This window comes from Trifolium pratense, linkage group LG2 (genome assembly GCF_020283565.1).
Source record: "Trifolium pratense cultivar HEN17-A07 linkage group LG2, ARS_RC_1.1, whole genome shotgun sequence".
NCBI classification, from domain to species: domain Eukaryota; kingdom Viridiplantae; phylum Streptophyta; class Magnoliopsida; order Fabales; family Fabaceae; genus Trifolium; species Trifolium pratense.
In genome coordinates this window covers 46129044-46144157 of record NC_060060.1, presented here as the reverse complement: position 1 = coordinate 46144157, position 15114 = coordinate 46129044, and the positions used below count along the sequence as shown (strand labels likewise).

At 30.8% G+C, this 15114-nt stretch overlaps 2 protein-coding genes across 2 annotated transcripts; one reads left to right on the top strand and one right to left on the bottom strand.

Annotated features, from left to right (window-relative positions):
- Positions 1 to 943: 943 nt before the first annotated feature.
- Positions 944 to 8075, top strand: LOC123909507 (glutaminyl-peptide cyclotransferase-like). Its single transcript, XM_045960351.1, has 11 exons — positions 944 to 1407; positions 3263 to 3319; positions 4229 to 4264; positions 5307 to 5371; positions 5987 to 6050; positions 6500 to 6617; positions 6736 to 6833; positions 6997 to 7067; positions 7202 to 7229; positions 7344 to 7398; positions 7630 to 8075. Exons 1-11 carry the CDS (start codon positions 1138 to 1140, stop codon positions 7743 to 7745), a joined length of 978 nt encoding a protein of 325 aa, XP_045816307.1. The 5' UTR covers positions 944 to 1137; the 3' UTR covers positions 7746 to 8075.
- Positions 8076 to 9126: 1051 nt separating this feature from the next.
- LOC123908920 (albumin-2-like) lies at positions 9127 to 10234 on the bottom strand. Its single transcript, XM_045959659.1, has one exon. It carries the CDS (start codon positions 10178 to 10180, stop codon positions 9488 to 9490), a length of 693 nt encoding a protein of 230 aa, XP_045815615.1. The 5' UTR covers positions 10181 to 10234; the 3' UTR covers positions 9127 to 9487.
- Positions 10235 to 15114: the final 4880 nt, after the last annotated feature.

The following is a 15114-nucleotide window of genomic DNA, read 5'->3' as shown; positions in this document are numbered from 1 at the left end:
TCCGTGCTTAAGGCCAACATACGCCGGAGCCGCTTAATGACAGGGGAAGCCGGGGATTGACCACATTCGAAAGAAGGATTTTTGGAAGACATAACTCTGAAAGGAAGGCTTAGAGTTCTGCAGGTAAGAAGGGATGAACTGATTATTTCATCAAAGTACCACTTTTATAGACGGAGAGTCTCATCGTGGCAGCAGCAAGAGGGGAAACGGTTAATGAGAGTTGCTCATGAATGTAAGAACGTGCACCAAAGAGTGGGAGAGAAACGCGGTATATCGCGCGCCAAGAATTTTGGAGGGAAATTCGAATTGTACTTAAGCATTTCATTCCTACGGATTTCATGCTTGGGGGGCTGTGGACTGGGCAATGGGCCTAAAGGCAAAATCAAATTAGCCCAATTAATATAAGAAAGGAAACAGGCCCAAAACAATTAAATTCCAAACGCCCATTTGGCGATACAAGGCCTTGGCGAGGTGGGTAATGACGGATAACGCCCATAAGACGGATTTGCATACGACAATAAAATATCTTCATCCTTCCCTGTCTTAGCGATTAACTTGGGAACGAAGAAACCAACTCCTTGAAACCGCCATGGCTTGAAGATCAAGGTTTTATTCCTACTTTCACGCTACATCACCGGAAAAGACGCTGAAGACCGGATTTGTAGGAACCCTAGCTTGTAGAAGAAGGCTTTAATGGTCTATAAATAGTTTGATATTCTCATCTGTAAGCAGGAAAAAATTCTGACTTATTAAACTCCCAGGGTTGTTGGGATTGAACTGAGTGTAATCACACCATTTGATCAATAATACAAACCCCCTCATTTTTTACCAGAACAGTAGTATTATTTGTACTTTCACGTTTAAGTAAATTGGTGGAAATAATCCTTCAAAAAAAATGTTGGTGAAAATAAATTAGACAATAAATATGTTCGATTTCTACGCCATGAACCATGGTGACTAGTTAGTTGTATATATAATTTCTAAAATCTAAACAATCGATTGAAAAAGTGCCGTATACCAAGCAGAAAGAGACAAATTTTCCGGTTTACGTTAGCTCAATTCTTCAACTTCAACAGCAACTTCAACGTGCAATCTTTCGTCTCTGATCCCTCTAATTCTTCTCTCACATGAAGAATCATGGCAAAAACCAGATCTCTCAAGAAAAAACCTCGTGAACCAAACCATAACCCAAACCCTTCCATGGCGACTCTTTCACCTCCTCCGCGACGGCGCAAGCCACAAACACTTGGCACTGTTTCCGCTATTCTTGCTGTTTTACTTGTCATTTCTATAATCTGTCTCTTGCTCGTTTCGTCGAACACTTGGCGTGCGTTTCAACAAGTTGTTTCTTTTGAGACGATTACTGTTGTTAATCAGTTCCCTCATGATCCTCAAGCCTTCACCCAGGTTGATTTTTTTTTTCTTTCTGTTTTTGTTGTTGTTCCTGCATATTGTGTATTTGACATTTTTTAATGGTTAAAGTTTATTTTTTATTTTTTGTTAATGGAGTTGAAGATCAGTTTCTTTGCTTACTGTTTGATTTAGATGGGGATTGGTTTGGTTTATTGTATATTCTGTGGGTTTGGTTGTGAGGTGATGGAAAATGAGTCCCCCTAGGACGAATCGTTTTGGAGAACCCGAGTTCGTTTCCTGGTGGCCAAACTCTGAATTAACAGAGTCCCATTTCCCTAGGAACCAGAGGGTTAATACCCAAAAAAAAGAAAATGATTTTGTAAAGTTGACTTTGGTTTTGATTGAGGTAATGTAAAGTAATTTATGTTTGGACACATTCACAAAAAAGTGATTTTTATCATTTCATGTATAGATAGTTTAGATCAAAATTGCATTTTAGAGTGTATAGGTATATGCCACTTTTGATAAAGTTTGAGAATTGATTTCATGTCAATCCAACAACTAGAAGTCTAATCTTTTGTGTAGAATTGAGTTTGGATCTAGAATTAATTTTAGAAATGAAAGCCTAACATAACTAATTTATGATCAAACCACATTTGATTAACACAAATGTGTAGACCCAAAAATAGATGAACATGAGAGTGGTTAACGATTTGAATGCAATGCTACCTTTGCTTTAGTTTTGATGATGAGTTTACTTCAAGGCTTGTAATGCTACTATATACAATTTCCAAATGTTAATACATCACCTAGTTCTAGTTGTGAATCCCAAATGTTAAGTCATTAGTTCTAAGGAAACATACACATTAGTCTGTGAGTCCGTGAGAAAGATTGATATGGATGGTATTTGTTGTTTGACTAAGGTGGGGCATTTGAAACCTTATGACCCAGATTACAAGTCGAGCAGATGAGAAAACATACAAGAATGCAAGTAATTTAGAGAGAGAATGTTCTTTGAAGCTTATTCTATTTCTCATGAAATGAAATACAGAGTTCTTTGATCTATTTATAGGAGTGAAGCTTGTTTAAATTAGTTAGACTAGTACTAACAAATGTTGAAACTAAAGCTGCAAACGAGATAAATAGATCTGTCATATTACACACCAGTGCACTTTAAGAAAGTAATATGTTTGCTCTAATATTTTTCAGTAATGAATTTTGGACATTCACTGTAATTATTTTTGGTGCAACTCAACTTGTTTGGGGAATGATTATTTCAACGACAAAGGTTAGTAGTAAGATAAATAAGATAGGTGTCAATGGGCTTGTTTAAGGAAAAGAGGGAATTGCAAGTTAAATATCATGTTGTATCTTATATTTATTTCTCTGTGTATGAGGTGTCAACTTAGTGGTAAGAGTCTAGCCTTGTAACCTCAAGAGACAAAGATCAAATCCTCTCGTGAACAGTTGTAAAATGGCCACAGTGCCACTTTATTTATTATTATTAATAAAACTTATTTATATGTATTTCTCCTATAAAAGGTGTTAGAAAAAGTAGCCCATTGAAGGAACCTTAAAATAATTATTTTTTCAGCCAAAGTTCATTGAATGATCACTTGTGCAAGTCCAATGAGTTTTCAGTTAAATTTAAAAGAAAATTTTGTCTTCAGAACAAATTGACAATAAGGAATGACTTAAACACTGGACTAAATTTCAGTGACGGACATGGCAATTTGCTTAGATGCACTCGCATAAGTGGTGCATAATATTTTTGATTAATGCAAATATCATGTTTATGAGAGTAGATATATATTTTTAAAGCGTTTATTAAATTGTTGGTTGATGTCTGCATTGCTTAGTTTGTCACTCATTGAAGAGAAAAATGGCTTCTCTGCTTGTTTGATTTCAGGGACTTCTTTATACTGGAAATGACACCTTATTTGAGTCAACTGGTATCTATGGGAAGGTATGTTATTCATTTTCTTATTCACTGTTGCCTCTTTTGTTTGCCTTTTCCTTTTTTCTCTCTACGGCTGGAGTGGAATGGGAAATTTGGTGTATTCTTGAGTTTGAAATTTTTTAGCTGACATGAGTTACATCAATTGGTTCATTTTGTTCAAAGAACAATTATGAGATTTAGTTGAGCATTAATCCTTGTCTGTTAAGATTGTTATCTTGTGGCCTGGTGGTCACGGGTTACAATTATAGAAGAAATAATATCTTTGCTAATGGAATAGGGCTTAGCAAATCTGGTCCTCCCCAGAGCCTATAGTGGTAGGAGCCTTTTGCATTGACCTTCTGTAACGATCATAATATTTAGTTGGGAACTATGAACACCACCTACAGCACATATACTGGACATAAAGCATACACTGTGACTCAACTTATGTTAGAGTATCTCAGTTTATCTTGTAGGATCGATTTGTAATCCTAGATCATCTTCTTAGATTATCTCATAATATTAGTTTCTCCTAATAGAGAGTAGAGACAACATATTGCTCTAGAGAAATCCTTTTGGGAATTCAAAGCTTCTTCTATGCTCCGACCTGTTGTCCTGACTTCCATTGATACCAGTTTCTTCAAAACTATCCTATTCTTGTGATACTTTGCATTCAGTTTTCTCACTGCACTACTTATTCAACATAGTCATTTATGACAAATATGTTTAAATGTTAAGATGAATATGACCACCACTGGCGCTATCTATTGAAGAAGACCAAAATGTTTCAAACTTTTATCCGTTGTAAAATACAGTTAATCAAGATTAGATTTATTTAATAATTACATTCTTTTTTTTTTTTGATATCCTAGACATACAATTAATGTTGTTTTTGACGTGTAATATGTGTAACATTTCAATTATTTGTTGTTTCAGTCCTCTGTCCGTAAAGTCGCTCTTCGTACTGGGAAGGTACTGACTCCTGGTTCTCGAACTCTTTCATGTACATTGTTCAAGTACTCTGTTGATTATGCTTTTCAATTATTATAGATTTATATGGACGGCGACTGATGGAGAGCAATCAAACTCTGTAGTTGATTGATGCCAGTGCTCGACATTTGTCATTAAAAGCTTATATAGGCATAGTTGCACTGACAACAATCAATTATATAATGAATATAACTCTGTACTGTATGACCAATTTTAAACAAGATAGTAAGGTTAATGATTCATCAATGTATTCTGATTCTTAAACAGTGTTTTTTCTTTATTAAATTACCGGACCTTTCACCTAAGTTTGCCATCCCTTTCACTCAATTTGTTAAACACTGATTTCTATTTTGCTGAAATGATGCGTATTTCCTAATTTCAATGCAAAACTTGCTTTAAATTAAGTGAACATTTTTCATGGTAGGTACGTTTTTTCTTTTTTTAATTATTTTTTTATTTATGTTTTTAGTTTTATTTTTGCTAAGGTACTTTAATTGTGTTTTAGAAGGAAACACAAATTTCTAAGTTACATTTGCTTGTTCATTCATTCAGAATCTGCTGTTGTTGTAACCACAAAATTTGTGAATGTGTTTGGAAAAATGACTTCTCTGGAAAATTATCCCCACCTTTAACAAAATGTTTCCATTTCATCAATTTTCTAATTTCTCTATATCAGTCTTTCTATCCTATTTTTCCCCTTGTTTATCGAATTGAAATCCTCTATAGATAATAAACAAGCCTAACTAATCCTAACTACTCTGCATCTCCGAGAATTCGTTTCTTTAACACTATGGTATATACCCTACATAACAAAACTGATAAATCATATATGTCTATCTATATTTTGGACTCTTTGGAGAGCCACTTGGTTATCTGTGATGAACACTTTACATTTGTATCAGGGTATAAATGTTCATTTGGGAGTTCCTCATAAGTGGTGTACTTGTTATGTTTGATTATGCATAGTAATTTGGACACCGAAAGTCATTGCAAGAGTCATATTTATTCTTGGTGCTACTTGCAGGTTCAGAAACTTCAGAAGTTGGATGATTCGTTATTTGGGGAAGGTTTAACTCTCCTCAATAATAGGTGTGCAAGGAAAATTATGTTTCATTTTGTTTTTTTACTGTAGGCTGATTGGAAGGAAAGGGAGTTTGATTTTTAATATTGTTTTTCCGAAAGACAGGACTGTCTTTAATGTTTAGCATTTCCTTTTTTCGTATTCTAATAGCTTCCAGTACATCAGTAACACATAACAATACTGTCAAATGTCTTTAAACCACTTGAAAATTTAAATTTTCGGAGCCAGAGTAGTACTTGATGTTGAAGTTAAGGGCGAAGTGTTAGTTTCTTGTTTGTTCACAACTAAAATCAGAAACTGATGGCAAGCCAATTAGGAGTGAGCTTTACAGGAGAAAGAGGCAATGTTGCACTTTTTCTTTTTGTTTGAATGTGCTATGCTCTGCCTTCTGATTGTTTGGTATATAAAATAAGTTAGTAATTAACTCTAGAGTTTGGGCTGAGCTTAACTCAACTCTAGAAAACCGATTTGTAAATTTTTATAAGCTCTTCTATTTTAGGTCATATTAAATTCAATGCGGGACTCAGAACACTTCCCTTTTAGTGATTAATAATCAAGTTATTTTTATGATTATGGTTGATCTTTTTGTTTATTCTAATACATTATCTGGCACACTTTTGTAGGCTGATCCAAGTAACATGGTTGCAGACAGTTGGTTTCATATATGACCTCAAAAATTTAAGCAAAGTTTGTTGCTTTACCTTCCTACTCATGTAATATTTTGTCTTTGGTTTGAGAGACTCCTAACGTTTTGATTCAGTGGGACTCTACTAAGAAAAGTAACAGCAATGTCGAATTATTGTTGATAGGCAATCTTTTGTTACTATTCTGCATGACTGTATTATGCCTCTATAAGTGATTTTGGCTAACTACTATATCTGATTAAAAATCTCCATAGTAGAAAATGTATATTTTGTAGTATTGATCTCATTAAAAAAAATTGAATAAGTCTAATATATACACAAATTGTTACATGTGGTGTCATTTACATGCAAGGATTTTGGTGATACTATTCTTCTTTTTTGTTTGATTTTTTTTTTTCCCGTGAGATTTCTTCAGTGCTGTGGTGAATGCTTCAAAATTCCTTTTAATATCGCAAGCTAGATCTTAACAGCTTACTTTTGCAATTTCTGTAGCTTGGGACATTTATTCATGATATGAAAGATGGTTGGGGTCTTGCAACTGATGGAAAAGTCTTGTTTGGAAGTGACGGCAGTTCAACATTATACCAAATTGATCCTCAAACATTTAAAGGTCAGTCTCTCAAATCAAATGTTATTCGTTTCCTTTCCACCATTTTATTAGCAAAGCCCCTTATCTCAAACATTTTCTTTCTTTGCATTTTAATGAAACTTACACTTCTTCAATTTAGCTGTATCAAAACAAGTTGTCTTCTATAAGGGTCATCAAGTACACAATCTCAACGAACTGGAATATATAAATGGTGAAGTTTGGGCAAATGTTTTTATGGTATGTCGTTGCATGATCAACTATGATGTTAGTTGGACCTAATATATATTTCCTAAAAAATGTTAAAAACAATGACAAATCTTAGCCATGTATGCATGATGCTTGCGACCTAAGGCTCTCTGTTAAGCTGGATTTTATTTGAGGTCGATTTTTAATTGTGTAGACTGACTGTATTGCAAAAATCAATCCTAATGATGGTGTTGTTGTTGGATGGATTCTCCTCCCAAATTTAAGGTGCAATTTCTTATTCTTTTTCTTATTAAAGTATTTACTGAATGATTAGCAACATCAAAGTGGTCCTCAATGATTTTCAGTTACTGCCAGACATTAATTTTGTTGCTTACAGATGTTTAATCTATCATATGCAGGAAAGAATTAATCGAAGCTGGGTATAATGTAAGGAACCTGAGCCTTTTGATATATCTACAGATAATACTTTTGTTTAAATTTATATTAGAGGTAGCTGTAACACATGATTTTCTGCTTATGTGTTGATCTTTTATATTTTAGGCTATTGATGTTTTGAATGGGATAGCATGGGATGCTGATCAGGAACGAATTTTTGGTAGGCTCCAGTTGTTTTCAATTATATTGTCTCAATACAAAGCAAGCCTATTTGATTCTGTTTTCATTCTGTTTTCAAAGATTTGTGAAAGGAGACAATTTTTTGTTTTCCACGGTTTATTGTACAAATATTTTAATTGGAAAACAAAAGTAGAAACCGTTTTTTCAAACCAAAGATACCTGGTTTTCTTTTTTCCCATGAAGTTTATGTGACTTTTGTTGTTGTTTGCAGTGACTGGAAAACTGTGGCCAAAGTTGTATGAAATCAAAGTTTCACCTATGAAGTCAAAAATTAAAGAAGGGATGGTTGAGCAGCTTTGCTTGCGCAAACCTTTCAATTTTTCATAATTTATAAAAATGGTACTGACATGATCCTTCTCAAAACAAAACCAATTCATGCTACAATTTATAGTATCATTTTTCTGTAGCAGATTAACCAATCTTTCTGTATTTATAGAGCTGAGGTTTTAAGTAACAGTAAAATGCAAAACAAAACTCAATTTGAGATGTAATGTGTGCTGAAAAAGAATGGAAATACAACCCCAAATGAGTAACAATATTTAGTGTTTATTTTGAGGAGGTAGGTGCCATTGTTTGAGCCTTTTTAGCAAATCTTAGGCCTTAGATACTTGCTGTTAAAATTATCAGTTATGATATTTAGTGTTTTAAACTGCAAAATTGCTTATCAAAGTTTCATGATTAAATGTTTCTTTATAACATTGTTTATCTTACAAGTTTTACTATTAACATTGTTAATCATGTCTAATCGAAAATGGGTGAACTACCATTTTAATCCCTGTAAGTGTATCTTATTGTCACATTTGTTCCTGAATGTATCGAATTGTAATTAGGTCCACAAGTCTTTCTTCAAATGTGTTTTTTAGGTAGTCAATAATGTTTTGCAAGGGTAGTTTTGCGGGTAAAAAGAACAGTTAATGCATATAATTTGCATATTTCACCTATTTCGTGCAGGGTTATATTAAACTATAATAACACCATGATTTGTCCTTTTGCTGGTTCAATCGGTCCGTTTATATTTTGAGTTGCAATCAGTTTGACCAGCTCAGGGTTGTACAGAGACTTCATCAGGGAGTTCATTTGTTTATCGTTTAATATTTGATATATTGGATTTTGTACATTTTTCCCCCAAGTTTTTCAGCATTTTATGCTTAATTTCTGTTATGTTTTATTTATTAAACAAAAGTAAATATATTAATTTTATCAAAAAAAAAGAAGTAAATATATTAATTAAAAAAAGGAAGAACAAAAAGTTGAGGGGACATAAAATTGACTCAGTAAAAAATATTATATATATGCTTATTATCATTTAATTTAGTCAATGAATGAAAACGGATTAATTAAGCAAATTAGAGAATATCTTATTTTTTTCTGTTTTTGTATGAATAATTTGGTTTTAATTGTTGACAAACTTATCTTTATCTCATATACAATGGCTTCCCCACTAATTAGAAGAATTATTTTCTTACAACGTGATAAATTAATGTTTAAATTTAGATGAAAAGAGGTGTTCACATTTCGTGTGGCCTGTACCACAAATTAAAACAAGGATAAAATATATCTCTATCCTTATCTTAAAACACAGTTAATATGAGGATGCAGTCTTAGCAAAAAAAATATGAGGATGCAGTAGTTTATAAATTTTTATTTAAGAGAAGTAAACAAGAATTAAATTTGGGGAAACAATGGGAAGGCACACTTTTATTACATCAAGGGATGGATCAATGGAAGCAAACTATTACATTAATTATTGATTATTGATGCAAAGAAAGTAAACAAGAACAACAACAATCTATATTCTTTATTATTACCATACTACTGTAGAATTATTCATATCTCTAGTTTAAAACTTCAATGTGTTGTTGTTGAGGACGACCATCACCAGCTCAAGAACAACTCTTACTTGGTCACAATCCGAAATAAAAATAATTTTGGCACACACATGAAAAACATTTAATTTAATTTTTTTAAAAATCATTTTTAGCTTTTCACATATGTGTGCGTATTCAAATCATTTTTATTTGAGATTGTGATCAAACAAGTGTTGTTATTGTCACGAAGTGCAATATTTGTTAATTCTTGAGAGGTATTATGTCTTGAAGAGATTTCCAAACATCAAGAGTTTGCCTCACACCCCCCATAATGACGTCATGTGATTCGCCTGGGGTAAAACTGATACGTACAAAGTTCTCTCCTTTGAAAAGGTAAGCTTCATTCGAGATGTGAGAAGCAAAAGCTGCATCGATTCCCTTTTCAAAGATTGTATCTTTGAAACAAGTAAACCCATCGCTAATATCCCTAATAATTTGGACGAGACTATTGGTGCCGTAGTCTATACGAGCATATTTGTCTCCTCTGAACAAGTAAACTTCTTTGTTCAAAGTTGACCTAAATGCAGCGTCTATTCCATGTTCAAACCCGGTTCCTTCTAAAAAAGGAAACATTTCGGCAATTGTCATAGGACCAGAGATTATTTTGTCTTTGTCAGTGTGCGGAGCATAATCTATCTTAGCACAAAGGCTTTGATAAAAGATGAATGCCTCGTCGTTATCAGTGTCGAAGGCACAATCTATTCCATAGCTTCCAAACTTTGTATTATCAAGTGATGGAAACCCGTGACGAACAAGAACAGGCCCGTACAAAATCTTATCGTTGCTGGTTCCGGGAGCATAATCTAATAGCAAGAGCTTATCATTGATGAAAAAGTATGCTTCATTGTTCCTAGATGAACGAAATGCAGCATTTATGTAACCAGATTTTGTCATCTTCGGTATAGTAAGGTTAGTGATAATAGAAGTTTTTCAATTCAAGGAAGGTTATGTTGTGAGCAAATATAAGGAAAAGGAAGGATATATATAGATCCTTAATTTCTTCCTCCAGCATTAGAAGTGCATTTTAGATAAGGAACAATATAATACAATTGATCACTTACAATATAAAATATATCACATGCTAAATGCATTTGCATATATTAATTACTCCTTCCTCAATAGTGTGCTGGCACATGTGAGTTAAGATATAGGATAATTAACTAAGATAGGATGAAACAAGTGCTATATATTTTATTGTGTGTATGTTATATTTATAATGCAATTAAGAGTTTAAGATAAGATAAAATAACAACAATTATTGCACATGATTTTCAACTCATGTGTTGATCTCTTATATTCAATTTGAGACTTAATTCATGTTTTTTATCATTAAATTTTTAAGTATGTGTCATGTAATAAAATTCAGAGGTAGTGTTAATCTGGCATGCTGTTATTTCGTCGATTTGGAAATGACAAAATGAATTAATCTTTGAAGGGAGTATTTCATTTGTCGAATATCTTGTTAATAGGTTGAAACTTCTATTTTGAAAGTAGTATATAGTAGAAAATCCTGACAAAAGTTGTATATGAAAAAAACAATTTGAAAATCAAAGTACAACTCGAGTTGTGTATGTCTTATCTATTCTTTTTATTTTTTAGCATATCAAATGGATGAATATATTAATACTCCCTCCGGTCCTATATATAAGAAACACTTTGGAAATTTTTCTTGGTCCTTTTTATAAGAAACACTCTTTAAATTTTTCTTTATTAAATAGATAATCCCTTATATACCCTTAATAAATTGTGTAAAGCGCAACATATTCCAACGTTATGCATTAATTACACAAACACATTCTCAAGGTTAATTTTGGAATAACACATAACATTTTAGAAATTTTAATAAAAAAATAAGCCTTCTTGGTATGTGTGTTTTTCTCAATGTGTTCCTTATATATAGGACCGGAGGGAGTAACTTATTTTGCACTTCTTCCAATATCTCTCCTCACTTAAAAGACCAAATTTGTAATTGTTAGATGCATTCTCATGCTTCTAGATAAATCTCACATGTGGGACAACAGACCAAAATAATTGGAAAAAAAAATAAAAAATACTCACATTGGACAATGAAACTAATGCTATATCGATTCCACATTTAAATTTTAGCTGGCAGTATGTGTTTCAATGTACGATTGGCATAAAGAAATAATAAGAGTTTAAACAATCCAGCTTAATTAGAAACATGGTCATTAAAACAATGTAAGATTCAAATTAGGCACATCACATGCAAACATGTGCACCGTATTATATATAGAGTAGTGCATATGCAGGAGTCAGGATTCGAATCCTAAACACTTTATTTATTCACCATTTTTAAGGTGAAATTTCTAACAATTAAACTACTAGACAAAAAAAATCAAAATGTTACATTAATGAATTGATCAAAGTAGTAAGAGTCTAGGTTCTCTTAAGCATGCGGTCAGAGATTCGATTGACTCACACATATGAAAAAAATTCAATTGACAGAAAATAACTCATCTTGTATGTCCTACAGATTTTTCGACGAAGATTAGTTATCACTAACGTTAATGGAGACTTCGTACCAATATATAAAAATAAAAAAACAAAATGAAAGGAAAAAGAAAAAACTAAAGAGATTACAATGTATAACCAGTATATATAAAGGAACCAAATAAAAATTAAATAAAAGATATAAAATTATAATTAGTAATATAGACAACTGTGTTAAGTGTTCGATGTCGTGCGCGTGTGACGAAACAAACTGTAGTGCATTAGCATTTTTCTTACAGTTGTCTATACATGTTATTTTTGAAATTTGAAAAATCGTCTTTGAAAATATGCCATTGAAAAAATTACCAGGTCGAGTCACAGATTAGATCCCTTTCTTTAAAATGTTTCATGTAAGGCAAACATTTAACCATGAAGTTCCTAGATAAAATAGTCTAGTTTTATATCGATGTCGAATAACTAATGCATTGTAATATATAAAGGGTCATGTTAATTTGTGCTCTAAGACACATGTTAAGCTACTCAAAAATAGAAAATATATCATTTAGTATACCACAAATTCAATAAATTTGTTCCACATTTATCTTCTTAATATGTGTCCTTAGGATATATGTTAACATTCTCCATGTATAAATATAATCTGTTTCTTTGATATCATGATATACAACCTGTATATAGCATCTCTGGTTAGTTCTTTAATAACAAGCTAGAATAAGTTCTTCTCTAGAATACTGTGACTGCAATTGCAAACCACTATTTGAAACTATGATTGTGATGGTGTCTTTTGGAAAGAAAAAAAAATCACGTATAAGATGATAAGAGATGAATAATAATTTTCGCTAGAATCTGGTTATAGCTGGCAGGGACTATATAATATTGGACAAAGAACAAGACCATGGAGAGAATGAGATTCATATATATCTACGGAGATGATAAGGGATAAGGTGGGAACATGTCTATTATAATGACTTTGAATAAATGCCAATACCTTTGCATTTCTTCTTCCAAAATCACATTACTAGCTGAATTGCTCCTAGAGGAGATGCATACATACACACACACACATATATATATATATATATATATGGTGGGATCAAATTACACGGATGTAACATTTGAGTAATGGTTACCGCTCAATAACGCTTTAACGAATACAAATTTTATAAAATCCACGGTTGGATTGAAAGTTAATGCCGTATAGATCATTCATGTTAAATTTTACAAAAATCTAAAATCGGTTGATATGTTATTGAGACCGATCAAGATTAACGGTCGCACAAACCATTAACCTTGATCTATCACAATAATATATCAAACAATTTTAGATTTTTATAAAATTTAACATGGATGATCTATAGGATATAAAATTTCAATCAAATGGTAAATTTTGTATTCGTTAAAGCATTATTGAGTGATATAACATTACTCAAATGTTACACCGATATAATTTGATCAATTATATATATATATATATATATATATATATATATATATATATATATATATATATATATTATTGAACCAACACGTAGAAGAATTAAAACAAAGAAAACTGTACCCTTACAACGTAACCAAACCAACTAAAAAGCAAATAACAAATATCACTATCTTATATTCTTGGACGGAATATTTTGGAGTTTATGCATGCATAATTTTCTGATGGTAAAAGAAAAAAAGTATCATTAGAGTATCAAAGTTACTAATTTATCCTTATTACTTTTAACCACGTTGCAGGTTTTATATCATTCATTGTAATTTCACTAAAAAAATAAAAAAAATATATGGAAAAAATATAAGATAAATACAAAAAACAAATGATATGCTTAAAAATAGAAACAAAACATATTATAAATTGGAACAAAACAGAACAATTTATACTCATAAAAATAGCAATAAAACAAATTAATATGATCAACTCAATAAGATCAATATGCATAAAATTAGGAATATAGAAATAGAAACATAAATAATATTTTTCATAAAAAAAAATAAAAAATAAAATATTAACGATAAATAATAATAATACAACAAAGTTAATTACTATTAAATCTACTAAATTATCCTAAATATACCTAATCAAATTTCTAATTTTTTATTAAAAAACTAGTTTAAAGACCCGTGCATTTGCACGGGTCTATTGATATTTATTTAATATCTAAGTTTGCTATTATATTAAGGTAGAAAATTTATTTAGAATTAAATATTTAAAAAATTATTATATAATATTGTTAAAATACAAGTGATTATTGTGTTTTTCTTGTAAATTTATTTATTCAAGTTTTTTATGTTTCAGTGATAAATAATGGTACAGTCCCGTGTATATTTTTAATAAAAACAATTATAAATTTTATTAGGAATATTGAGGGTAATTTAGTATTTTGGTTTAAAAAGGCAATTTAGTAAGTTTGATACTATTTAACTTTATTATTATTGGTGGTTAATTATTAGTAAACTTGATAGTAATATTGTTTATGTTTCTTTTCTTTTTTTGATGAAAAATATTGTTTATGTTTTTTCTTAATTTTTTTATAAAGTATTGTTTTTTTATTAATTATTTCTATATTCTTATTTTTATGCGGTTTCTTCTTATTTTTTCTATATTCTTTCTATAATTTTTTTATTGACTAAACTTTCTATAATATGTTTATTTTTTTTCCCTATTTTTATACTTATAGATTGTTCTGTTTTGTTTCTATCTATAATTTGTTTTGTTCATATTTTTAAGTATATCATTTTTTTTGTATTTATCTTATATTTTTTCTATATATTTGTATTTTTTTTTGTATTTATCTTATATTTGTTTTTTTTATTTATCTTATATTTTTTTAATATTTTTTTAGTGAAATTACAAGGATATGAAACTTGTAACATGGCTAAAAACAATAAGAATAATTTAGGACTTTGGTGGTAATTGACTTTAATATATTAGTAATAGATATACATGAGACTATTATTTGTGGCAGATACATAAAAAATTGTATAATTTATCATTAATAATTATAATCAAATTTATTCATTTAATAAGTTTTACAAAAAATAACACAATAATTTTACTTATATTTTAACAATATTATATAATAAATTTTTAAATATTTTATTCTAAATAAATTTTCTACCATAATAAAATGACAAAACTTAAATATCGAATAAAAGTTAATGACCTGTTAGAATGCATAGGTTTTAAACTAGTAAATCTTGCAGGTATAGAGGAACAAACCACAAACCATCAAACCACCCACCCAAGAAACCGGCTTGAATATGGTTATTTATTTATTCATGTTATAACAACTTGCGTGCGACTCTTTCATTCTACAAAATCAACAAGAGATTAGCTTTCATGAATCCCTCATCAACGAGGC